Source organism: Engystomops pustulosus, chromosome 4, assembly GCF_040894005.1.
Source record: "Engystomops pustulosus chromosome 4, aEngPut4.maternal, whole genome shotgun sequence".
NCBI lineage: Eukaryota > Metazoa > Chordata > Amphibia > Anura > Leptodactylidae > Engystomops > Engystomops pustulosus.
This window is the reverse complement of record NC_092414.1, coordinates 72396314-72411478: the sequence shown is the minus strand read 5'-3', so window position 1 is coordinate 72411478 and position 15165 is coordinate 72396314. Positions and strand designations below refer to the sequence as shown.

The 15165-nt window shown below is 41.5% G+C and overlaps 1 protein-coding gene across 3 annotated transcripts in view; it reads left to right on the top strand.

The window, feature by feature from the left end:
- The first annotated feature begins 10464 nt into the window (after positions 1–10464).
- FGFR4 (fibroblast growth factor receptor 4) overlaps positions 10465–15165 on the top strand; it is an 11018-nt gene continuing 6317 nt past the window's right edge. The window contains exons 1-6 of one of the 3 annotated variants that reach the window (XM_072146233.1): positions 10465–10804; positions 12251–12392; positions 13681–13932; positions 14164–14256; positions 14545–14711; positions 14883–15006. In XM_072146233.1, coding sequence (XP_072002334.1) covers positions 12308–12392; positions 13681–13932; positions 14164–14256; positions 14545–14711; positions 14883–15006 — 721 coding nt within the window. In that variant the 5' untranslated portion in view covers positions 10465–10804; positions 12251–12307. Of the gene's footprint in view, positions 10805–11656; positions 11927–12250; positions 12393–13680; positions 13933–14163; positions 14257–14544; positions 14712–14882; positions 15007–15165 lie in introns of those variants that run through there. The other 2 variants (XM_072146234.1, XM_072146235.1) reach the window with 2 other exon arrangements.

The window sequence follows — 15165 nt, the reverse complement described above, 5'->3', positions numbered from 1 at the left end:
ATATAGAACCGAAAGGTGGCTTGGTAATCTCTAGCAATGTATGTCCCATGGACAGCACCCAAGTGATAGTGGTAGATGAAGAATGGAAAAGCAGATACTGAAATAGCACTACAGGCAGTCCCTGGGTTACATACAAGATAAGGTCTGTAGGTTTGTTCTTAAGTTGAATTTGTATTTAAGTCGGAACTGTATATTTTATCATTGTAATCCCAGATAGAACTTTTTTGGTCTCTGTGACAATTGGATTTTAAAAATGTTGGGTTGTCATAAGAACCAGGATTAACACTAAAGCTTCATTACAGACACATTTGATAACTGTTACAGCTGATCATTGTAGCCTAGGACTAAAGTACAATAAATTACCAATATCCAGAGGTCTGTTTGTAACTAGGGGTCGTATGTAAGTCAAGTGTTCTTAAGTAGGGGACCGCCTGTAATTGAATTTAGGGAAAGAAGGGTCCACATATACTTTCTTATTTTAGAGTACACGTGGGCCACCATTTGCATTAGATCTTTATTCATTCTGATTTCTGTGCTGCCAACCACATATCTGTTGCCAGACGCAAGTAAATGTATCCTTACTGCTCGTATACTTATCGCCATAGGGATAAATTGGATAAGTGGTTGCCAGATACTTATTTCCCGGTGTTATCATATTATATCATATTATCCAACATAAACAGTCCTCACCCAAGCCTGCACACCAGCAATTGCATGCACCAGGAACTCACACAAGTTATAGTGCAATTTAATGCCAGACTGGACTTGGTGTGGAACTGACCTGCTGCACGCCCGCTACTGCATATATCAGGAGGACAAAGCCTCTCTCTCTCCATATATATATCAGGTGTGGCGAGAGGGGAGTAGTTTACATCACATGCAGGTGCACAATGCCCCCCTGGTTTAAATTTAAAGCAGACATTGGGGAACTGTTAGATTGTACTCACATATGTTAGGCCCACTTACACTCGTTTTTCTAATTTACAGCCTGTACCAACAATTTCATTATGTGTAATATTCAATGGAGGACATTTATCATAAAGCAGACACCCTGTGACAGTTAGTTATAGACTTTGGGGCATATTTATCAGGACCTCTGCGCACCGCCAGTGGCGCAGAGGCCCTGAAATAATCGCAAATGCTAGCTTATTGCTAGCTTTTGCGATTATTTTCCCCAATCCGCCACCTTCACGCCAGTGGGGCGTGAAGGGGCGTGAAGGGGGGCACGGCCGGCCGAGCGGGGGGCACAGCCGGACGGGAGTGGGCCGGCGCGGGGGGTTACTGTCCCTGCGCACTCGCTGCTGCCGGCGACTTTTCATACGTAGGATAAACGCTGCGCACCTGGCAGCCCGATACATGAAGAGGCAGAAGCCTCTTCATGTATCGGGCTGCAAATTTACAGCGGCGGGGCTATCATACGCTGGCGCACGAGCACCAGCGTATGATAAATATCCCCCTTTGTCTTAGAACCTCTGCTATCTGTCAGATTTATCATAGTGGTTTAGCCTGCTTTATAAATCTGGCATGTGAGGCATTAAGGTTTGTGACTTTTTCCAAAGCTGGTGGGGACTGGAATGGGTTAGCATAAATTTAATGTTGCACAGTTTTAGGCCCGTTCTACACTTGCGAGTGTGATGTGATGAACTCGCAACACACTCGCAACGTGTGCTGCCAGGATCTCCCGACCCGAACGCTGCACACTGGGACTGAACTCAGCATGTCAGTTCAGTCCCGGCTTTCAGTGTTCGGGCCGCTGCAGGAGCATATTTAATTAATCGATTGATAGCTGAATGTTTAGTTATCTTATATGTAAATTGTGAAAATGTTATCTAATAATAAATGTCAGTATTTGGTATTGTTAGCGTAAGTGACGCTAAAATCTGTGAAGCAACTGGAACAAAGAAACAAAAGCAGACTCAGAACCTTCTAGAAAGTTTTCTTAGAGGCAGTCTGTGCATTGCGTAGGTTTACTAGACTTTAATGAATGGAGGGATTGTTGCCTTTTTAATTCTTGCCTAACTTTTTTGTACAGTATCACAGACCATTGAAAGTACTGCGAAGCCTTGTGAATGGTTTATTCATAAATAAAAACTTCCTTTCACATAAATTTCCTTCAGAGTGTTGTGTATTCCAGTCACTTCAGGCCGGGTACATGTACGTGTGTGTGGTTTGATTGAGGTGTTCCTGGCCCTGGATAATTTATGTGAAATTCAATTTCTTTCCTCTGTGCTCCGCTGGTGGAAAAAAAAAATCCAAGCCTGGTATATAAGTTGTGGGCAAACAAATCCTGAATAGAGTCTTTGAGAGAGCGAAACGTCAGCCAGTCTCACAGTATGAGTAACAGAGACAGGGCAGGAGGAAATGAAATGGAGAGCCACAGATAGTGAAGCGATGGATAAGGGATATTTACCAGACAGAGAGGGTGCTGTTAACAAATATTGACTGAAATGCTCAAAGTTCTGCTGTTTTTAAGTACTTTCTCTTCTTCCGTTCAAATAATTTAAAAGCTAAAAAAATTGTTCTTAAAACTCTGGGAGCACAATACAGAGGATTAGCAAATATCTGTAAAAAGGTAATTAAATGTCTAAGTAATTCATAGAAAATAGTTTATAGGAAGGAAATTGGATGTCATGAATCTATTTACTTAGTAAGTCTAACTCTGTAGATTCCCCAAATATCCCTCTCCCTATACAATTATTAGAGATATATTAGCTGAGGGTCTCCAAACCCCTCTGTCAGAGTTGTACAGTAATGTAAATTGGTGATCCATCAGTTATTCCAGTACCAGGATGAGAGCTATATCACACGACACAGACTCGAGTATCTGGTAAAAACATCTCATACTTTATTATTGATCTACAGGGTATTTTATCTAAAATAAGAGGAAGGAACCCTCTTAGCTACTGTACTTAGTTGTGATTGGCTTATTCTAATTTGGTAATGTTTCCGTCTATGCACAGAAAGGCACATAGGATAGACAACACATCATGTGATATTGATATACATGAGACTCTAATCCTCCTCAGAGTGTATGGAGGAGGAACGCCATGTACCCTCTTCAAGGCCATGTTGCAGATGTTGTTGTCTTGGAGGTCAAACCACGCAGACGCCATCATGCATAACTTCAGAATATGAAACTGAGTGATGTCCATGTCCATAGCAATTGTTAACTCTTTCTTGAATAACTTCAACCGGAAAATATAGTCATATCCATAACACAATTTTTACAATTTTCTAAAAGTTAGCCCATATGTATGTGGTGCTCTATTCAGTGGGGTATCGGCTGCTGGGACTGGAACACAGATAGTATAAACGGCCGGATCTCGGCACTGTGACTTCAAACTTCCTCTTTTATTGAATAATTGAAACTCATTTTTTGTGTCTGAGAATTTAAATCTCATGGTTACAGTCAGACTCAGAGCTCAGAACAAACATAAATATATGAAAACATACACAATTTTGCTGACTTAAGAAGTTTTCCAAGAATTATGTCATGTCATTGAGTTGGGTTACACATCGGGTTGAGTTGGGGGCAGGGGAAGAAGATAAAAAAGTAAAGTATATTTTTGCTTTGACTCTATTACAGTGATATGGTGGTCATTGGTTCATGGCCACTCCCAACTGGGCCAGCAGTGATGAAATCACAGCACCTGCTAAGGCAAATCAATGGGCTCAGCGGGCCTTAATGATAACACTTCTTCTAGATCACCAGTGTCCACTCAAGCCACTACTTGGTCACAGAAGATCCCATGACTTCCAAACTGAGTTCCAGGGAATTTTTCCACAGGGTTCTCCAGCGTTTTTGAATAAGACCATTTAATGGATGTCGGTACAGGTTTTGCATTCAAGACAAACTATTGTTCTACGAACAGATGCCAAAGGTTTAGGGCCACTACGAGCCTGCTCATCCAAAGTCAAGTTGGATAAAGTGAGAATGTAAGTTTAAATTTTCATCTGTTTCATTGCAGAACATTTTGGTCATAAGAAGGGTCAAATATGCCCAATCCTTTGTTTTTACAGGTGTAAAATCCATTACCAAGAGGATCTGGCTAAGGCCCCTTCCACACTTGCATTGCAGATCACGTCAGAGTTTGATCAGGGTGCGATCAGTATTTGGTCAGTGAAAAACGCACATTTTTCATCAGAGTGCAATCAGTTTTCAGAGTTTGTTCAGTGTCTCAGTTTTTCACGCGCGTTTTCAATGCAATTTCAATGCGTTTTTCACGCGCAGAAAATGCACGTGAAATGGACTCAGGACTGAGCTCTATCTTTTCTATGGCAATTGATACGTGAAAAACGCATTGCACTTGCATTGGACTTGCATGTGTCTCAGAGTGCAATGCGTTTTTGATGCATCTCCATAGACTTGTATGGTGCGTTTTTCACGCGCGTGACTTGCAAAAGTAGAGCATGTCGAGATTTAAACGCGCGTGTGTGCGTGAAAAAAAATGCAAGTCTGAAAAGACCCATTGGTTACAATAGGTCAGAGTGCAATGCAAGTTCTGCGCGTCAAAAGCACGTGCAGAAAACGCGCGTGAAAAACGCAAGTGTGAAAGGGGTCTAAGGTGTATGGCCCATTGATATAATGATGGGTAATATACAAAGACATTTTAAAATCTGTTAAAAGGGGATGGCCACCTGGTCTAACTTTACCAAAATACTTCCATGTTCAAATGGCGGCAGTTCTAATGTCATGTGATCAGACAAATCCTTCAGCAACCTCTGTTGGAAAATTCTTTTCATAAAGTTATACAAACAGTATAAATTAGCCATATGCATAGATCATCAATTTATGATGGGAGTAGTTGATGTCATAAGCTATCAAACATTTCCATCACATTTAATGCTAAAATTTTTCATAGAATTTCAAGTCCTCTTGTTTATCAAAAGTTTTGCTGCTCTGAAAATATTAGTATTGCCATTTGGTGAATTTTATGCCATCTTTGTTTTTACATGTTAGCTTATTTTCAGATATGGAATTAATATAGTTAGTCCATCTGTGGATCTGCAAGCATCTTTCCAACTCTTATCTCTAAATGTGATTGCGACATGACAATGTTTACACTGATAAATTTGATAAAAGAAATTAAATTACAGCAAAGTACAGAATAAAGATCAATAGAAATATCACAGTCCAGCATTACTGGGTTTGGCTACATGGCTGCATTGAATAGACTGGGGGAGAGGGAGATTTGATTGAATTACTTTGCCTTATTAATAAATAACATGCATGACAGATTTCTCTTTGTAACCAGGTGTTAGTTTTCTAGCTCTTAAAGACAAAGGCTTCTTTTATTTAACAAACTATGACTTGAATTCAGGTGGTGTCTACAGGAACAAGTCATTTTCTTGATGCAATTACAGCAATGGGGGTGATTTATACTGTCAGACATTAAAAAGTGATTTATGTGTCACTGAAAGCTCCTTGGTTGTAGACTATTTGGAAACAATTACAAAAAGCCAATAGATTTCAGATATGTAGAAGCCACACATACCAGTTGTATGTGGAAGAGAAAAGTACACTTTATTTCCTTATTTAATTCCCAGCACAGAAGTATATATGAGGAAACAGAGAACATGTTAAAGATATGAATAATCTGGAATTAAATTTTATTGGCTGGGTTGGTATAAATGGAGAATCAGCTGCAATACCTCAGAAAGGCCACTACACATCAGACAGCGTTGTCTGCTTGTGGCTAATTGCCTGGAACTGCTGATGGATTTGAGTATTTCATCAGTATCAAAAATGGCTTGAGCTTCACCTACACGTTAGAAAAAAATTTATTACTGACGTGCACCACAATTCTACAGCATGAATAAAGCGCACAAAAAATTGGTGCACACTTCCAGAGTAGTGCAGGCGGCTCCAGGTTAGTGAAAACCAATTAATCAAAACTGGCGTACTCCGCACACTACACTATTTTTGATGGGGCCAATGTGTACATTAAATCTGATATGCTATTAACCACTACACAACCGACCAATGTAAATTTACAGCAACTTTCTGTATTTCTGTGCTAGACTGTAGAAAGTTTTTAAAAATGTGAAAATTATCAATAAATAAATAAATTATAAACAAGCGCAGTTTGTCCTGCAGATAACAAGCCTTCATATAGCTTTGTAAACATAAAAATCAAAAAGATATGGCTTGTAGAAAACTAGAACGAAAATTGGAAACACATAAACCCAGAAAACCTGGTCTTTACAGGGTTAACCCCTTTGCGCACCACAACGTACTATAACGTTGTGGGGCTGCTGTGTGAGTTCTCTCCATACATGGTGGGTGTCAGCTGTATAACACAGCTAATACATGACTCTAATTACTGTGCTAGCACCGATTGCGGCAGTCAAATCCGCCCACGGCACCTAACAGCCCTGCTGGTGAGCCATCTCGGATGGCCGATTTTTTTTTAAAATGTAAAAAAATATATTTAAAAAATTTTACAAATGTAAAAGTTTAAATCGTTCCACTGAAAAAGTCATTGGCTTCAGAATTTGGAAAAATGTCAATTAAAAAAAAACATTTTAAAACATAATAAAACCTAAACAAGAAAATGGAGCAAATCCATTATTTGGTCAATTTCACTGCACTTTTTTTTCCAGCTTTCCAGTACATTGCGCGGACTATTAAATGATACCACAAAAAAGCACAATTTGTTCAACAGATAACAACCCTCATATAGCTCTGCAGATCGAAAAATAATAAGTTGTATCTTTTGGAGTGAGGGAAGTATAAAACAGAAACACAAAAATGAAAAAGGGATAATTCTTTTGAAAAATAATGGGAAGACAGTTAAAGGGCACCTACCACCACAAATCTACCTATAAAGGTAGACTGGGTGGTAGGTGGATCAATGGGACGTGAGGATAGCCCTTTTAAGGGCTAATCCTCACGTCCCCACACTTTTTTGATAACTTTTATTAGATATATATTCAAATTTACTTATGCGGCTACTGGGGCGTGGAGTAGCAGCATCTGAGGTTACACGAGGCGGCTACTCCACGCCCCGGTAGCCTCTTTTCCCCTCCTACTCACCCATCTTCAGCGCGCCTATCTCCGCGTAGCTGCGCGCCCTCGTCCGGCGATCCTGCCGTCTGCTACATTAACATAACCGTTGGGGAACATATATACACTTCCCAAAAATTCTTTACATGGGTTCTTTACGTGTTCAATGTGTTCTTTACATGAAAAGATAGGACATGTCCGCATTAGAGAGGGGAAGGGTCACCACTCCTCCTCTCCATTGTGGCGAACGACCATTATGGGTACGGCCCGGTGGGCATATGTTAGTAGTAATGAAGCTTTAGGCTTTCAATATATGTGTCCCACATAGGTCGGCAATGAGCGCATGGAGTGCACGTGCGGCACCGTACAGGTGTGTACACAGGGAAAAGAAAGGACATGTCCGCAATGGAGAGGGGAAGGGTCACCACTCCTTCTCTCCATTGTGGCGAACATTATGGGTGCGACCCGGTGGGCATATGTTAGTATGAATGAAGACTTAGGCTTTCAATATATGTGTCCCACATAGGCCGGCAATGAGCGCATGGAGTGCACGTGCGGCACCGTACAGGTCTGTACACAGGGAAAAGATAGAACATGTCCGCAATGGAGAGGGGAAGGGTCACCACTCCTCCTCTCCATTGTGGAGAACGACCATTGCACACACGGCGAAAGATAGAGCATGCTCTGTCTTCTATTTGGCGATGACACAGAATGGTGAAGCAGGTGTTTGTTCACAGTTTCGTGCCATGCACAATGCACTATGATGGAAGTATGCTTGCTGCCATTCCTATGGCTGGCATTCAGCCGCCATATAAGGTCGTGTGAAAGGGGCCTTACAGTAGTCTGTGTTCTTTACATGGCCTAGTCTGTGTACATGGCCTACTAACAGTAGCTTGATGTTCCAGCAATTATCTGGGATTAAAGATATGCAACAACAAATTTGTGAAGATAGGTCCTCAGTATGAAAACTGCATGGGGGGCCAGAAAACTCCTTTAGAGCATGCCAAAACTTTTAACAAACTCTCCAGAAATCAGTAATCCAGTGTGTAAACATGAGGCGTAACAATGGTCATTATGTGACTAGTAAACTTTTCCATAAACTTTTCTCTTTGCAGTGAATTTTCAATTCTCTCTTTGTTGGTGGGTGATTGTAGGGATCTGCAAAGAGCCTCAATGTCATCGGACTCCTCAGTAAACTTCTGTCTGTCTTCAAGAAAGGTGGAATTCAGCAGTAATTTCAGGGTAAAATGCAGATTTGGAAGGAAGATGGAAGCTCAGATAAGATATTTTATAAATAGAGATGAGTGACTCATCCAAGATTGGCATTGCTGAAAATTGACTAAACTCTTCAAAAGATATGTTTGGGTCAGAAACTATACGGTCTTAATATTATTTCAGCTGTCTTGGAAATTGATACATAAATCCCCTCTGAAATGAGTTAGTTTTGTGGCACCTTTCATGACTATAGTTTGGAGAGCTCACGACTGCCACATGAGGACAAGAGGTCAGTTAGCTTGTTTTTCTAATATGATGGGGAATATGGCTAGAGTGCCGCCGTATGATAGCGTGTTTTGTGTGCATGCGATAGAAGGTTAATAAAAATAATAATTCTTTATTGATATAGTGCGCACCCATATTATATGAAGCGCTGCACAGTTTGCCAAATCAATTCTTATCCCCAGCATAGTGATCAGTCAACGGCACGGCATTCGGCATGGACTAACCACGGAATAATGTGAAACGGGCCTTAATGATTATTTATTGTACATACGGTATGTTGTGCAATAAACTGCAAACAAACGCAGACACGGCACCGATGGGTGGTGGCACAGGCCACCGGAGTGCTGGAGAAGGAAAGCATATGGTTTTTTTTGTACTTAAACCTCCTCCCAGATATATATATATATTTTTAAACATGGACAACCCAAATTTGGTGTGGGAGTCACAAAACTGGTATGAACGGTATACAAAATTTAAACTAGTGTCCCCCTGAAGCATCCATTCTTTATATATACCTGCTTATGGCACCAGTGCTTTAAACCAACGTAAACAAAGCTTTAACATTGCAGCTCCTAATATTGTGTAGTTACCCTTTGTCTCCTGAATGTAGTATCAACTCTGGCTTCATTATCTAATCACAACGCCTTTTAAAATTCAGCCAGACTCAATCTGGTAGGTGAGGGTGTAGAGACAAGACTGTAGGGGGTAAAAGTAATTGTGTGTTATCTTTTCACAGGCATATTCTGACTGTTTTAGCCAAACACCTAATTAACTTCAATGCACATCAAAAAAAGGAATGTGATTGAATAAATGCAGGCACAATAGTGGACGAACAGACATCTACTCAGCACAGATGACTCCTGCTATACAGTATCAGTATTTAGCAGAATGTGTGCCCAGAAGGCGAATAAGAGTTGATCCATTCGTAAAATTGAATATAATGAAAAGTTATTTGCTCTCTTTTCCCATTCTCTTTTCAGCTATTTCTGTTATATTTATTGTTAAGGACAGCGCTGCACAAAGCTTGCCAAATTGGTTATATCCATGTTCTTTTATTTTTCACGCCCACACTTGGTTGGCTAAAATCAGATGGCGAAAACCTGGTCCTCCAGGAATATACGAGAAAAAACAGACCGCAAATGGATGACATTCATGTTCTGTCCGTTTTTTTCCCCCATCCATTGACTTCTATGGAAGCCTGGGGTTGCAGATGAAACCCTTTTTTTTATCGTGGTCGGCTCATTCATGGATACAAAATGACATATGAAAAGTTGATAGAAACAATTGGTCAGTTTTGCTATCTGCAAAAATCATGGCGGGCGTGAAATACACAAGTATTTTGACACCAGCTATGTAAAGCAGCATACTGCAATTTTTTTGAACAAATTTGTATGAAATATTACCCCAAAAAATCCCTCTGAATATCATTTATACTGTATATTTTCTTCTTAGGTATAAATTGTGAGGTATTTTCCACAATTCCAACAATTATCCACAGACTATATCTTCGGAAATCACTATTTATGTACTTCCTTTCCAGAAAAGTATTTCGATAAAATAAGATTATAGGAGGGTTATCGATATGTCTATGGGCTGCTTCCCTCACAGGAATGGCTGCTATTTGTGCCAGTGTTTACCACAGCAGCAGTGAATAAATGTGAAGATGTTTGGAGCTCCGTGTGACAATGGGACACCCTGGTTCCCCACATCACTGCTAGGAATGTCATCATTAGGTACTGGGCTATTGTATACAGGGGCTGGAGCCATGCTGAGATTCAGAAAGCTCTGAGCTGGCCAGCAAAGTGAAGCAGTTTAATCCTCCCGCACAAAGCTGGGGGAGAAGTTAGCTAATTTGAGTGTGAAAGGGTGAGGAGAAAGGGGGGAGGGTAGTGAATAAGCCCAGAGGAGGGAGGGGGGAGCAGGGCCTGGGGGCGGTGTTAGTAGTGGGATTCCCTGCAGCATTGCACCCTTATAGTCCATTGTTACTGCTGTGGGGGAGAGTGGACAGCTCGTACATGTAACCGGGGATGTGCTACTACAGGCGGCGGGGAGCTCACAGCACGCACTGCCCGGGAGTCTACATGGGCACACACTAGGAGTTGGCATCTCTGCTGCTGCTGACCCTCACTGGATTGTACTTTGGGACCAAGTCGCGGGATGTTTGCCGCATGAGGAGGATTTTGCCGCACTGGAGCCGCACACTCGGGACTATCTTTCCTATGAGGGATTTATCGTGACTGGACAGGCTGCTCCCCACATAGACATGAAAGGGGAGACCCAATAAGTGAGCGATATCAGGTGAGAGAGATGCACTTTCCGCACGTGATCTGGGGGTATGATATCAGATCTGTATCCCTCCGATCACTGCCTGTGACCCTGCATGGAGGGAGATGACAGAGGGGGGCACTTTCCGTACGTGATCGGGGGTCTGATATCAGATCTGTATCCCTCCGATCACTGGCTATGCCCCTGCATGGAGGGAGATGACAGAGGGGGCACTTTCCGTACTTGATCGGGGGGTCTGATATCAGATCTGTATACCCTGCGATCACTGGCTGTGACCCTGCATGGAGGGAGATGACAGAGAGGGGCACTTTCCGTACTTGATCGGGGGGTCTGATATCAGATCTGTATTCCCCCCTGATCACTGGCTGTGACCCTGCATGGAGGGAGATGACAGAGGTGAGAGTGGGCACTTTCCGCACGTGATCGGGGGGTCTGATATCCGATCTGTATCCCCCCTGATCACTGGCTGTGACCCTGCATGGAGGGAGATGACAGAGCAGTTGCTTGTGGTTGGTTATTTATTGTAGTAATGTATCTTTTTATGTTGTTGTCGTCTCCTGTGACTCCGCTCGTTTTAGAAAGCTCCTGCAACCTGAGCCCATAGTAATGATTGTGACTACATGCAGTGTGGATCCAGAAGAAGGATGGCATACCTGCACTGGCATGTCTATTGACTCCCTCCTTATCTCTGCAGATTGTGGGGCTGCTCTGTGTAAACTCTCTCTCTCTGGTACCATAACTATTCTGTAAATCTATAACCAGGCTAGCCTTGGCACACAAAGCCTTTTGTGGTTTTGTGTTCAAAGATTAAGCTGGAGCCCAGGGTCCCTGCAGCTAGTTACACATTGATATCCCTTGGAATGCACAGACTGGTGGGAGTATTAACCCCCCTCATTATTCCCCGATTTTCCTGCTCCATCACTAGACTGGATGATCTTCTGGACCAATCGTATCTGTGATCAGCTTAATTGAAGGAAAACTTGATCCAGTGTGAATGGCATAATCCTGAATCCGTGTCCTCTTGTTTGCTGGATTACAGTTGTGTCATTTGTCTTGTTGAGCTATGATGTCATTTACAGTATGGGATATTCTCTTATAAGAAGGATAAATTGTCGTTGTATGATCACATGTAAGGTTTGTGCTTGCAGTGGTTATGTTATATTTTCAGTATATACTCTATTCATAGTGTCAATCTGTGTATGAATTTAATTATGTAAATGAATGAATACATTTATATACACACGTTGAAACCTGTTACCCAGGAGTTGGATGAACACTTCTAGAACATTGCCAGTATTTATAATAAATGGTGAGAATCTGTCCCCCGAAATAGGATTTGGATAATTTAGGTGATCTACAATTTGTCAAACATTAATATGACATCTGGTTAATTATTGAATGTGACTAGTTTCCACATATAGTTAAAAAATGACTCATTTCTTCAATGTTTTCTTTCAGCCTATCCACTCTTCTACGGAGCATAAACATCAGGACTATATATAAAAGGTCATTGCCATGCAACGCTTAGGAAGGTGCCTGGTTTGTCTTCTGGCCTCAATCTCTGTTATATTATGCAGGCCGGCAACGCCAGAACAAAAAGGTAACTAAAAGGAATAAAACACTTCTGAATGGTGGACTGGTGACTAGTTCTGAAGTCCTGGTGACTTGTCCTCCACAGTATTTGGGCAGTGTAAGACAATCGGGGTCGGTCTGTGAATAAGAGACTGCAGTGTCCTGTTTCACAGATCAACCACCGTAGTCTGAAACTGCCCTTCATATATATGGAAAGAGCATGATGGGAAATGTAGTTACAAGTAAAATGACTAAAGTAGTTGTTTGTTAGTCCTAGTTAAAAAAAAAAAGTTCCAAAAGATATTAACCACATAAGACTATTGGGCTCATGAGGGAGTGGGGGGGGGGGGGCTGAAGTGGTCTGGCCATGTTGGGATTATGATGTGAACAAAGTCCGTTGCCCACCGAGTTTAATCTGACAAAATTGCTCAGTGCACCTTCAGGATTGAAGTTAGAAATCTCTGAACTCCACATGTCTGTACGGTTCAGTGATCCTAGGATTGGTCCAATAAATCCTGCGGGCACATGGAGCTAGTACATAGGACCAAATCCTACTCTATTGGTATATTAAGATGATGCCAAGCAAACAACCTCCACGGAAAAGCATTCTTTATAAAGTCTGAAGAATTTCCTGTGAATTAGGACCCTGAGAATCATAATTTTATTTTTTATTTTTTCATAGCACCTTTTTCTCCCAAGGGAAACTATTGTAGTATATTTCCTTATATTCTTTTAAGATGATTTGTAATTGTAAAAACAAAAACGGATATGAGCTGTTTGTTTTCAATATTGAATGCAAAATGGCCCATATCTTGTTTCCTGTGGTGCAGTGAGAAGCTATTTTCACCTCGTCTTATAGTGCTATGCTTAAAGATGGATTGTTCGAAGGTCAGAAGGTGACCGTCAGGTCAAAATACAAGTTCAGGATAGTAAAATTGAGCGGTGAGAAAACCGGCACTCCTCTGGCGTGTGTCTTTTTCACACCGACACCCCAAAAAGCAACAAAGTTCATCTAATGGTTAAATAAACATGAGTGTTTTGTGGGAGTGGCACTATAGGGGTTAAATAATCACATCTTGGGTATATTACTTCTGGCTGGCGAATCCTAGATATCTGTGGTGTTGCCGCCAAAATAGGACTATGACAATAAGTGGAATTGATCTGCTCTCTGTGAATACATCCTCCATGGCTCTATATAAGTTTAGGATTGTGCGACTACCATGTGATTTGGCTTTGTTAAATCTGTTTATAACCTAGAAGCATTACCCAGAAAGTTGGAGAGGAACGCTAAAAAAAACTGCTCTACTCTATTTCAGAGTCCACACGGGAGCTTGAAGAACATCACCTCCTTGATCCTGGAAACCGCTTGCGTCTTTCCTGTGACTCCAATTATAGTAGCAATATCAATTGGTATAGAGAACAGGATCGGCTGCAGGCGGGAGGGAAAATTCGTCTAGATGGACATGTTTTAGAAATGAGAGATGTAACCTACGAAGATTCAGGGCTGTACTTATGTGTGGTCCGTGGTACTGGGCAGATCCTGCGAAGGTTCTCGATCTCTGTAATTGGTGAGTATTCTGATGATGTATCTAGTACTATGTGTTGTAAGTGTCCCATCACGTATTGTATACAGACCTGTCCTGTTGAATGCATGCCTCTGAGGCAGCAATAATTTGTAGTAGCTGGATGTTCCTGACCTGTAAAGCCACTGATAATTATGCATTGTTACTACTAATATAAGGATCACAAGAACAATGCCTTTAAGGCTTCCAGTTCATATAGTTACCTCTGTTTTACAGATTCGGCTGCATCTGGGGATGAAGATGATGAGGATGGCCGCAGGGAAGATTTCCAGGATGATCTGAGTGAGGAACCTGTTTACATCTACCAAGGTAGGTGCTTTCCTAATTAGAGGTTACTATGACCCCAACCCTCCACCCTTTGAGGCAATAAAGTATAATCTTGGCATATAGCAGACGTTCTCCACATACCAAAGACCAGACTGTCTGTGGTGGCCTATGAGATGAGTAAAATGCCTCTGACCTATGCCCTGGGGTTTATAGATAAGCAGAACAGAGCCAGACTTTCAAGCAATGTTGTAGCTGTGTGCTGAGAACAGAAGTAGAAATATACATTACCCTCCATAGCATAGATGCTTATGACTATGTTTTGGATTACAGCACCATATTGGACCCATCCACGCCGTATGGAGAAAAAGTTATATGCTTTACCTGCTGGAAATACTGTGAAGTTTCGCTGTGCGGCTGGTGGGAGTCCCATCCCAACCATTCGATGGCTGAAAAATGGCAAAGAATTCAGAGGGGAGCATCGGATTGGGGGTATTCAAGTAAGTCAGTTTTAGCTTTTTAAACTATGCCGACATTTCCGTGTATAAATGCCAAATCAGTATATATTTCTGCTATATAAATATGGCGATGGGGACAGTTTATATTATGTAAAACTAACTATTGGATAATGTCCTAATATCATTGACAAAATATTGTGTTCTTCATCCTAGCTACGGCACCAACATTGGAGTCTGGTCATGGAGAGTGTGGTACCCTCAGACCGCGGCAACTACACTTGTGTGGTCGAGAACAAGATGGGCAGCATCAACTATACATATGTATTAGATGTACTTGGTAAGTTGTCCATATTTCTATTAGTTGTGTTATTCTTGCTCTGTAGCTAAAACCTGATATTTATAAAGAAATGGGCATATGCTTGTGTCTGGCATGTGTGAGCAGGAATCCCTATAAATAACTGCTAGTGTCCTTAGACCTTCTGGAACTACAAAGTCA